Source organism: Zychaea mexicana (genome assembly GCF_025766255.1).
Source record: "Zychaea mexicana strain RSA 1403 chromosome Unknown BDB00scaffold_30, whole genome shotgun sequence".
Classification (NCBI taxonomy): domain Eukaryota; kingdom Fungi; phylum Mucoromycota; class Mucoromycetes; order Mucorales; family Lichtheimiaceae; genus Zychaea; species Zychaea mexicana.
The window spans coordinates 118087-129357 of NW_026516693.1; the positions used below are offsets into that span (position 1 = coordinate 118087).

At 44.1% G+C, this 11271-nt stretch overlaps 4 protein-coding genes across 4 annotated transcripts; 2 read left to right on the top strand and 2 right to left on the bottom strand.

Moving 5' to 3' along the window:
- Positions 1-1098: 1098 nt before the first annotated feature.
- On the bottom strand, positions 1099-2779 carry BDB00DRAFT_819808 (uncharacterized protein). Its single transcript, XM_053123258.1, has one exon. It carries the CDS (start codon positions 2672-2674, stop codon positions 1181-1183), a length of 1494 nt encoding a protein of 497 aa, XP_052980409.1. The 5' UTR covers positions 2675-2779; the 3' UTR covers positions 1099-1180.
- An 866-nt stretch (positions 2780-3645) lies between these two features.
- BDB00DRAFT_871669 (kinase-like domain-containing protein) lies at positions 3646-6372 on the bottom strand (the record flags this gene model as incomplete). The annotated part of the gene is made up of 5 exons (XM_053126852.1): positions 3646-4524; positions 4670-5174; positions 5264-5545; positions 5712-5953; positions 6265-6372. 5 exons carry the CDS (start codon positions 6370-6372, stop codon positions 3646-3648), a joined length of 2016 nt encoding a protein of 671 aa, XP_052980410.1.
- A 1030-nt stretch (positions 6373-7402) lies between these two features.
- BDB00DRAFT_819823 (phosphatase 2C-like domain-containing protein) lies at positions 7403-9617 on the top strand. The gene is made up of 8 exons (XM_053123259.1): positions 7403-7425; positions 7503-7836; positions 7918-7944; positions 8020-8394; positions 8470-8731; positions 8826-8882; positions 9032-9121; positions 9260-9617. Exons 2-8 carry the CDS (start codon positions 7589-7591, stop codon positions 9362-9364), a joined length of 1164 nt encoding a protein of 387 aa, XP_052980411.1. The 5' UTR covers positions 7403-7425; positions 7503-7588; the 3' UTR covers positions 9365-9617.
- BDB00DRAFT_819824 (uncharacterized protein) lies at positions 9618-11264 on the top strand. Its single transcript, XM_053123260.1, has one exon. It carries the CDS (start codon positions 9761-9763, stop codon positions 10904-10906), a length of 1146 nt encoding a protein of 381 aa, XP_052980412.1. The 5' UTR covers positions 9618-9760; the 3' UTR covers positions 10907-11264.
- Positions 11265-11271: the final 7 nt, after the last annotated feature.

The following is an 11271-nucleotide window of genomic DNA, read 5'->3' on the forward strand; positions in this document are numbered from 1 at the left end:
TTCTTAGCATAGTTTAATGTTGTGCGTTGCCATATTATAAGCAAGGCATCAATGATAAGAGTTTTCGGTTTTCTATACCAGCATGAAATCTCAAATAGCATGATGGTCATTCAATCTGCGTTAAGGGAAGAGCTCACCGTTTATCATTTGACAATTAGATCATTCTGCTCCACGGTTGGGTTGCAGTCAATGAAACAAGACTGCATTCATCACCTCGCGCTCATAGGCTTGTTCATCACTCACCATGGCTCTGAAGCGTGCCTTGCTGTGGGATACATATAGTCGCGTCATAAAAAGACGTTTGTGCGGCAATGTTGCTACTTTGTCGTTCTTAAATACTCAAGTCTTCGGCGGCGTAGGAGCTGAGGATCTCGCATGCCACGGGAGCAACATTCAAATTCTTCAGCAATAGCAATGCGTTCCGTTATCCGACGCGTCTTGTCCATTAGATACACCTTCATCTTCTCGCAAGCTAAATGCGGCTTGTTCCTTTGCTAGCTCGCAAGGTTTAGGTGCTGTATCAAGTAGTAAAATTCGTCGTCTTCTAGTCGTGAACATCGATGCTGGAAGTGTTGGGTTTGCTGATACGCGAGATCGCCGGCACCAATTCCACTCTTCTTCTGTTCACGGTGTAGGGCTGCTGAAAGATAATTATTGACTGCTCCAGCTTGTTGCTGACAAGCGAAAGATAAAAGTTTAACGCGAAGAGAGAACGGAAATAGGCAATTCGTGTACACTCAAAACTGAATGATACCAATACTGCTGGGTTCAGCTCACTCAGTACTCGAGATGCTAGGCTGATGTGGACATCCCCACGATATTCGCTTCCTTTTGACTTCATACACTATTTGGGCGAGGCAAACGTGTTCCTGATCTACGAAATCGGTTTTAATCGATAACTGATTACAATGAACAAACCGCTAACACGACACTTTCCGACTAGACACGACGGTTGGATATCAACACCTGTTTACAAAGGCAGACCTCCTATTTCTCGTAGAGCAAACCAACTCGGCGAATATTAAGCTTTTAGAGAAAACCCAACCGAAATACAGAATTACGAAAAAAAAGATACAATAACATCGAAAGTAATGATGATTCGACAGTAAACAAGCCAACACTTTAAAGTGATGTATCCTTGTAGCTAGATTTCAAATATTTACAAATTTGCTTATTTTATTTATTGATGTGACGGTGATGATGACAGTGATGCCAATTTGCTGTCGATATAATCCATCATATGTGGCCGGATCGATCCACAACTTTGTACCCGCAGTTTTTTTAACTTGCAACCTGGCGTATCCACCAATGCACGTAGACCATGACTTGAAACCTCCTTACATCCAACCAAGTAAAGTTCCTTCAGCCAATATAAGTCCGAAAGTACTGGATCAAGCGGTGCATCCACAGTCCATAATTCCAATCGATCCAAATGATTCAAGCGTCTTAATGCATCCATCCGTGTGGCCCGTTTCGCCGTATGTCTCAAATGCAGCTCCTCCAGCTGCCGCATCGTTCCGATCGCGTCCAACACTGCATCCGATATAAAATTATTCCATCGCAAACACAGTCGCTTCAAACGGCCATTGTTGTTTGTAAAAAACCAGCGCCAGGTCGTTTCGGATGGTACTGCAAGTGTTGATGTGAAGCCCAAATCGAGTCTTGTCAGTAATGGTAATTTGTTGTTGATTACCAAGAGAAGCTCGTCAGGGATAATGGTCATCTTGCACCAAAGTGTCAGATCCGTCAGGACAGGACATTGTCTTAAGAATCCACAAAGAACACGATCATTTAGCGAAAGGTATTTGTACGAAAATGTATGGAGCCGTTGTAAATGAGTGATGTGTTCGAGCTGAGACCAGTCAGAAGAAGCGTCCCAACTATCGCCGCGTGCTGAAATGCCCTCTCCCAAATCAAGTATTTGGAGCGTAGACTTGTTACGTTTGAGAATGGGGATGATTTGATCCGCTCCATATCCTTCTGCGCCACTTGTGATTAGCTCTCGTAAGCCTCCTTCTTCCGTAAAATCGTTGATGCTTCCTTTGTCCTTGCTCCTCCTACTGGGACTGTTGGATGATCCATTATCCAGTAATAAATGCTGGTGATTACGAGGAGAATAATGGATATCTCGCGCATATTGTCGCCATCGCTGCTGCTGTTGTTGTTGGTTGCCATCCCATGAATTGCATTCGATACATTGTAGCAATGGACATAAACGGAAGAACATGTCCAGATCGATCGAATCTTTACTTGGCCACATGTGGAAGTCAGAGTCGATATCAATATTGGATATCGCCAGGTACCTGAGTTTTGGACATCTCCGTAGTATCGGCGCAGCTCTTTTATCCTTGTGGAGTACAGCATTCAGGCACAGATACGTAATGTTCAGACTCTCGTCGTCGTCATCTTTACTACTATAATCCAAAGGGTTTTCATCCTCTTCCATTTTTTCAACTGCTGCTTCCGTCGTTGTTGTCGTCTTTACTGTTGCTAACGATGATGTTGATGATGATAATTCAACAACGACTGGCTCAGTGTCATAGACTTCTGGTGGCACGTAATCATAGACAGAATAGGAGAAATGCGTCAGACGTGGACATGCTTTCATGACTTGAAGGAATGCCATATTATAGTTGTGTGCGTCAAATGTGAGTTCTTCCAATTGACTGGACATGGATCGCAAGATCGTTACAAATCGAGCTTGATCGATAATCACACACTTGTAAAATTCTATAGTAGTATAATAGCAGCAGCAATTAGTACATTATTAAAAGGAAAGAAGGCCGGAGCGAGTAAATTCGCATTATCACTATTGAGACGACTATCCGTCATCATGTAATACCATTATGCTCTGCTTCTCACACCGACCACATACCAATAATACGAGGGCTGCAGTTACAGCGGAGAGAGAGTGTGGATAGAATAGAATGCACTTGCTCCTCACCGCAATGCGAGAGCACGACTTGCTGCACATGAGGGCCCAGGCACCGTATCACTCGAATGCTCAATGGATGATGATACTTGTATGCGTACGATTCGGAGTTGTTATTGTCCTCCAAGAACGATATCTCAACCTTGCGCCAAAGCATTGTCGCGTATTGCGGCACAAGCTCATACCAAACCGTTGAAACCCCCATGCATTCCAGGCAATCTTTTTGTGTGAGTCGCGAAAATATATTGTGGATAACATCGTACGGCAACTTGTCTAAAAAGCTCAGCTCTTGCTGCTGTAGTAGTAACGAGGAGGTAGTATCTTGAAGGTCCAAAGTGACACGACTGTGGGTGGTGGCAGCGCATAGACCAGTAGTAACGGTAGTAGTAGTAACGGTGGTCAATGCATCGAGATTGTCAGCGATGCCTACCATGAGTGAATGGAGATCAGTAAAGAGAATTAACAAAAGTTGGCGTAAAGGTCAAGGGAAGGAAAGCGTTCTTGGCACCCCTCCTCACACACACACACACACTTATTCCCATATAAATAGAGTCGTTCTTTTTGTGATATGTTGTTGTGTTATGGAGCGTGTGTACATTTTTTGTTTGTGGGTCATGCGCATTTAGGCATTAGTAAGATTGCTCGTCTCTCACATTGAAAGAAGGTTGATGTGGTACGAAGTATTAGGTTATGTTGGATAAGAAAGAGTCTATTTACACCATTCGTTGCTGTACAAGAGATGCGGCTCTTGTAGTGGTTCCCCAATCCGAGCACATTTGGATAGGCGAGAGCGCGGGTATGGATGGCAAATCAAATGCTGCTACCCCTTGCTTTTTTCTGATACTACCGCTGCCAGTACTACTTGATGATGATGTAGTGTTTCTGGAACTGTTGTTGCTGCTGTTCCTAATGTCGATGACATTTTCTTCTACTACTACCGAAGAAGGCGGTTTCTTTCTTCTAATGGAAAAGGTCGATGTCGACGTCGATAACTCTTGTGAAGATCGTCGTCTTTGTTGTTGTTGCTGATTTATGCTAAAGTCGTATGAACTCGTACTTCTCCCAATGTTTGCTGCAGCGATACGAATCGAGGTCAACGATGGCTTTTTCCGCTGTAACCGATCTATAGTCTTGCTCTTGGATAATCGCAATACATCTCTAATATCTTGCGCCATGCTACCCGCTCCTCCTGCCATTTTGAAATTATTACCGCCAATGGGAATAGATGACTGCTGCTGTTGTTGTTGTGACGGTGTTGGTGGTGGTTTCATAGCTACGCCTTTTGCCCACAGCAAGCTCTTTCGTTGTTGTTGTTGTTGGGATTGCTGAGCGTTATTGAGTGGCGGAGTGTTTTGTTTGTTATTATTACTGTTGTCACTATTGTTGTTGTTCGTGTGATCCATGATAGATGGCGAAGGTAGCGTAGTACTACTAGTAGTAGAATCGTGGCGGCGGCAGCGTAAAAATGGCGATGCAAGAGCGTCTGCTGCGTTGATGCGACAGGCTGGGTCAAAGGTTAGAAACTGCGCAAGGAGGTCGAGCATTGGCTGAGTGGCTGTAGGTAGGACAGTGGATAAAGGCTTCGGAGGTAACTATCATGGCAAGTGGTACGGTAAGTAAAAACATGATAATTCACACGCGCACAAAAGTGCTCGGTCCATTTAATCGATAGTCATAGAGTATATAGTTATATAGTAGTAGTAGTAGTAGCCAGAACTTGGGCGCATATGTTTTTACCTGGGGAAAATCAAAGCCAATCTTATTGGCAAGTCGGATCCCATCGGACCAGTCGCGAGTAGGATCAGGTGGTGATGCTGGTGGTTGATGCTGTTGGTGCTTTTTATGCTCATGCTTATGGTACAGTTGCTGTTGATGCTGCTGCTGCTGCTTATGCCGCTGCTGCTGCATTGTGTCATGCTTTAAAGGAGGATGAGAATGTGGAAGGGGTTGATGGTGGGGGTCCAATGCTTTTGCTTTTGCTGCTGCTGCTGCCGCCGGTGATGATGACGATGACGAAGATGAAGATGCTTTTTTTGATAGAAGAGGTGCGAGCCGACGTTTCATGACAGTGCCTAATGGGTTTCCAAGTATTTGGCATATTCGAAAGAGTTGGTCGATTTCGGATCTGCCGGGGAAAATGGGTTTTAACATGACGAGTTCAGCAAAGATGGCGCCGACGGCCCATAAGTCGACAGGGTATGAATAATTCGTAGAATGTAAGAGCACTTCAGGTGCTCGGTACCTGTTTTTTAATTAAAAAATTTAGATCGTCATTAGCGATATTATTTATAACGACGACGACGATAAGAACAAGAGGATGGTGTTTTTTACCATCGTGTGCTGACATATTCGGTATAGGGTGGTTTACTCTTAATCTGGCGAGCAAGACCAAAATCAGCCAACTTAATAATCAAGTCGTCATCTTCCTCGTCATCATTATCTTCGTGGTCGTTGTTGCTTGTGCTTTTGTAGTGATTCTGGTAATGGTCATGTGATGTCAATCTTGGTGCAGCTGCATTATTTCTTTTACCGATCAAGATATTCTCGGGTTTCATGTCGCGATGAAATATGCCTTGCTGATGCAAGTGTGCCAATGCTGTTAGCGTCTGCCGCCTAATTGAATAAAGTGAAGGATAAGCAACTAGTGAAGCATAAGGGACTATAACAGGAGAGAGGAGATGTCTCAAAAATGATGGGTGGCATCCTTTCTTTTTTTCTCTGCGAGTAGCATATGATGCTCTCTATACACACACATGGAAATTATATCGAGATAACATACAAGATAGAGCGCACTTCTGCATGTTTGAGCGGCTGTTCTGCTTCGCGTCGTTGTTTGATCAACTGGTACAGGTTGCCTCTGTCCATGTATTCCATGACGAAATAGAGTTCTTTGGCGGGCCCGGCATAACTATCGTACAACTTGACTATATTGGGATGGCGGGCGAGATGCTTTAACGTTCGGTATTCGCGTGCATTGGTGCAATCCCCTTTAGACGATTTCTTCATGACTTTAATGGCGACCTAATATTATTATCATGTTGCCATTGGAAATGCAGGAACCAACAAATTGAATTCATCTCGATTAATTTTGGTGCATTGACTTCTTCCCCCGCCCCTCGCCTGGGGGTTGGGTTGGGGTATGTATATAAATATATATGTGTGTGTGCGTATGTGCGTGCAAAGAGAGACATAGAAAGAAAGGAGACATGTCTGCGTATGTGATTTAAGTGTAAGAAAGCGAGAGCGGTAGAAGAAGAGGGGGTGTTGGAGACAGGAACAGGAATAGCAGCCCGTATGTATTATGTATGTTATAGTTTTTGAACAGTACGTACAATTTCATGCGTTGATTTATTCACAGCTCTGTGGACGGTGCCAAAAGAGCCGGTTCCTACTTGTTCCAACAGATCATATTCGCGAGCAGGCGTACCACGTTTGGCCATACGAAGCAGGAAAAGACGAAAAGAAGTAGTAAAAGAAAGAGAGATAGAAAGAAGAAGAAAAGAAAGAGTGGAGAAAGAGAGAGAGAGAGAGAGAGTTAAAAAAAGAAGTGATAAATGAATGGCCCACCCAATATTTAGGAGAATGAAATAAGTAACCATTTACCCCATCAATGGTCCGTAGCATGTTTGACACCTGATAAGAAAACATCGGCCTTTGCTACCACTCTCTCACTCCCCTGCCATTGCGTACGTAGGCAATCATCTCGAAAAAAAAGGAGGAGTGATGGATTCCAAGTACGTCGGGACCCGGGCTCATCCCATCAAACAAAGTAATTTAGCAGCAATCATAATCGATGAGCCGAGCCCCAACCGCCCCCCTCTCTCCCGCTAAATGTGCTTAAATAGAAGCCGGTATATTACTGTTATACCGTCGTATAGTAATAAGAGATCCTTCCCATCGTGCAATGCTGTTTTGGACTGGCGGCGGTGCAATTGTTACAATTGACGCCCGAGGCAACATGTGCAAGAAAGTCAAGTCGATCTCGTGTCTTTAGTTCTTGTGACACACACACACATACACAGAAAAAAACAAAAACAAAAACAACGTGATGAACCACGCTCCGGTTTCTTTGTAGTACGGTACTAGCAATACAACAACGCGAACCCATCTCCTCATTATTATTAAACGCCACCATCACTTGGTCACTGCTGCTGCTACTGACAGGATAAATGAAGTAAATTACTCAATTCAGCAATCAAACAGAATATATGATTATGCGTGCCACTGATTCCCTGTCTGAAAGTTATTGGACAAAGAGTGTGTGTGCATATACGCGACCACCAGCAAGGCACATAAAGCGGGAAACAAAATTAGTTACTCTTTTCGTCTTACCCACTCTCACACACACCAAATGTCTCTTACGTATCGTTCAGCAGCAACAGCAATAGCCACAACTACCACGCGATGGTCCCCCCGGCTACCACAACGTCCATTCAGCACATCGTTACCTACTTCATACCTTAACTATTACCTGACAAAAACACAAGCCGGTGGTATGCACTTTGCCCTTCTTTCTTTGTGACATTATAATGGTTTAGCACCAACACCTTTGTTTTTAATGTACAAACAGGCCACTTATTACGACTAAATTTGAACAACTCAAAACAGCTTCTAGGTATGTGTTTATCAGGGTTGGTTTTATAATGGTAAATTGTGATGCTTTTTATCTATTCCAATTTGTTTTTCGATAATTTTGTTGTTATACCACTTTTAACCAGCCCCCCGCGGGTCGTCTTTAAAAAACCCCTCTTTATTAAAAAAAAACTAGGAGTGCTTAGTACACGAGGCACTCGCAATCACAATGAGGATCGGTACAGGAGCGTGACGCTAGAACTTCCAACAGGTACCAAGTTGCGTACCATGAAACGCGAAGCAGATAGAGCCTATTTCGGGGTGTTTGACGGGTAAGGAATGCGTGGTACAAAGGTGTTGAAGCTCAATATGTGGATTGAAAACTGAATATTGTATGTAAACATTGGGGATAGACACGGTGGTCCTTTAGTTTCGGAATGGTAAGTGCCGGGGATGTTCATCTAGCACTTTGAAGCAAAAGCAAAGTTTAAAACAACACATATGTCTACTCTTAGGCTCGCTGAACAGTTACATCAAAAGATCGAGACGGTCACATTGGACGACTTTCCGCGTATTCTGTCCACATTGAGAGGTTATGGTGGTTATTTTCGACGGTTCAGGATACCATCCACACTCGAGGGTTTGGTAGACGAAAAGACAGGGACTTTAAAATCCAATGTATCTCCAGACGATTTATCGTTGGATCAACGGCTGACGCTGGCGTTCCTGGATGCAGATGTAGAATGTTTAGACTTTTTACGGGACGATGGACCGGATGGATACCATGAAGGCTCGACAGGAAGTATAGCAATCATTGAACCACACGATGCAAAGCCGTTTTGGGATAGTGAGCGGTATGAAATTGTCATTGGTCATGTTGGCGATACAAGGTAAACGTTTATTGGATTTAGATAGGTTGCGAAGATGGATGGAATTGATGCCTTTTGAAAAAAAAAACCCCCCAGGATATTGCTATGCGATGCATCAACGGGCCAAGTGGTTACCTTGACAACAGGCGATCATCACCCTAGCAACCCGAACGAACAAGATCGATTACGAAAATACGCGGGCTTTGTTACAACAGATTCATGGGGCGATGACCGGATCCTCGGCATGCTTGCTACAAGTCGTGCTTTTGGTGATGCCAAACTTAAAAGATACGGAGTCTCTTCCGAACCAGATATTGTACGACATACTATCGAGAAAGATAATCCTGCTGCGTTTTTGGTAAAGTGTTGACAGTGGGAGATGACGATGTTTGCTGTTGTATGCATATATACAGAGGGGGTGGTTTTTTTTGCTTAACAAAACGCATTGATAGGTGCTGGTCACGGATGGTTTAACGTCAGTCATGTCGGATCAAGAAATTGTCGATGTCGTAAGTATCTGGATGTTGGGGGATTAAAAAAAGTGAGGAGAGAGAGAGAGAGGGGATTGGCCGGAGGTGGGTGAATGGGGGGTGAGAGAAGGTGGAAAAGATAAGGGAAATTGCATTCATGCTTGTCCTCTATACCCGTGAATTGCTAGGTTAAAACAGGAGCTGATCCAACCATGTCAGCGAGAAAACTCGTTGACATTGCCGATCAATATGGATCAGAAGATAACTGTACAGCCATGGTAAGTGTTTCGCTCCGGAGTACACGAGGGGCAACAAGTCTTCCTCGGAACGTGGTTTGTGGTTGCAGTGGTGCCATCTACCTATCATAGAATATAAACTGGTCGGTGTTTCTAATATGCGCTTTATGAAAAAAAAAGGTCGTTCGATTGAAGGACTGGGGAACCCGTATGCATGATCTTACGCACGATCTGAGAGAATATCGGTTAGCGAACTCTTCCATGAGCAGTCGACAGTCCTGGTAAAATACATGACAAAGGAAAAGAAGAACGTTGTTCCCTTGTAACATATCGCTGTGTATGCACCCGATAACTATATACTGCACATTACACTACTCTATGCTACTACACTCTATATTGTATATACAAAATGTGTTCATATCCCCTCTCTAGAAAAAAAGACAGAGCCGAAAAAAAAGCCAGTACCGTAAGCGGTTTGGTACTGTACTCACCTTTTAAAAAACTCGAGTTTTTTTTTTCATTTTCTTTCACTTTTCCCTTTTTCTTCAAACGAGCACACGCTCTTTTTTTTTTTGCCCTTTTTCCTAGTCAGTTTCTCTACTTGGTCAATTCAAGCAACCGACTTGAACCAACTTGACAATACAGACTTCGTACAGAATTCATAGACAAGTACATACTTCCATGGCTTCAGGGGATCCACTTTTTGAAGACGATGCATTCGCAGCAAGCCAGTCGCTAGAACAAGAATTGCTCGGCAAGGGGTACAACATTACTTCACTAGGGCCATCACTTGCAGCAGAAATTCATTCAGCAACGACCACGCCCGAAACAGCAACCACACCAGAACGATTGCCACCGAATGCTGTTGGAGGAGGAGGATTAGGAATAGGATCACAAGGAGGTGGGATTCGCGACAGCCACAATGAACATGATTTGCATGAGCTTTTGGTTGGAGCAGCAGCACTATCCAACAATAACAATCACCATCACCTTGACGACTGCACTACAACGGCGACAAGCAGCAACCCAGCGAGTCCTACTGGGATCGCGTCACCGTCGATGCCATGGTCACCAACAACCTGGATGCGGAGTCGACGGAGCTCATACTCTTCGTCGACGTGGAGCACGACGGACAATATCATCAACGACGTGGACGAGATTGATCCGTTCGAATACCTGAAACGACAACTCGAAGAGTTAAATTCAGCCATATGGGAGACCAAGACGCTCCACAAACGCATGTTCAATACGGTATTGGCAGACCCGAATATGCAAAAGGCACCTCCGCTCGAATTGGCGATTACATCCGTGATCAGTCTGGTAGAGCGGAAATCCAAGGACCGTGAGCGACAGACAAGCTCGCTGAGGAACATTGACAGCTCGATCCGTAAAGAAGGCATGTGGATGACACTGGATGTGATCCGGGAACTCGACTTGCTAGTCCAGACCATGAAGATGACGCTGTATGATCCTAACTATGCGTACGAGAATCCGCTGCCAACGCTGCATCAGCTGCATGCTGAAACGTCGTCCATGACCCAGTCGCTCGAGGAACTCAAGGAGATCATGTACGTTAATAAGCGTCAAGTCCAGGAACTCAACTCGCGTTTACGGTCGATCGCAAAGACGGTCCATGAGGTGCGCAAGGATATCCGGCGAATAAACAAGTTTCTCGAGGACAAGGACGACGAGGAAGAGGTGGTTGTGCTCGAAAAGGGCGAGGTCGGCGAGCGCGTCAAGGAGATTATGTGGGGATTGGACGATCTGGATCGAAAGAGCACCACACAGCTGAAAGAAATGCAGCTGTTTTGGGAACAGCTCTGCTAATTTATTTTTTTATACTTTCATATTACACACACACACACACAAATCACGTATATATTATATCACAAGGAGAGGCTTAATGTCGCCATTTTGTTCCTTTTCTAGCTACCTCTTCAACATACCCGTGCTACATCATCTTCCTCAATTCTTCTGTATAAGCAACATACTCTCTCTCTCTCTCTCTGTCATGTCTGATTGTATACCATCTATCTATCTCTGCTGCAACAGCAGCAGCAGCAGTTGTTGTTGTTGTTACCTATCTTCTTTCTTTGTTTTTTAAAATCCATATTAAGAGCCACCACACTTCTCAAAATTCGAGAGTAATATAAAGAGCTGCTCGTTATTGATGATACAACTTGACGTGTACA

What these genes read in the sequence shown, in the direction of transcription:
- BDB00DRAFT_819808 (XM_053123258.1), bottom strand. Translation starts at nt 2,674, where the DNA reads ATGTCCAGTCAATTGGAAGAACTCACATTTGACGCACACAACTATAAT.
- BDB00DRAFT_819823 (XM_053123259.1), top strand. Translation starts at nt 7,589, where the DNA reads ATGCTTTTTATCTATTCCAATTTGTTTTTCGATAATTTTGTTGTTATA. An exon ending in TATTTCGGGGTGTTTGACGG is followed by an intron (nt 7,837 to 7,917) that starts GTAAGGAATGCG and finishes CATTGGGGATAG; the next exon opens with ACACGGTGGTCCTTTAGTTT. An exon ending in ATCAAGAAATTGTCGATGTC is followed by an intron (nt 8,883 to 9,031) that starts GTAAGTATCTGG and finishes GTGAATTGCTAG; the next exon opens with GTTAAAACAGGAGCTGATCC.
- BDB00DRAFT_819824 (XM_053123260.1), top strand. Translation starts at nt 9,761, where the DNA reads ATGGCTTCAGGGGATCCACTTTTTGAAGACGATGCATTCGCAGCAAGC.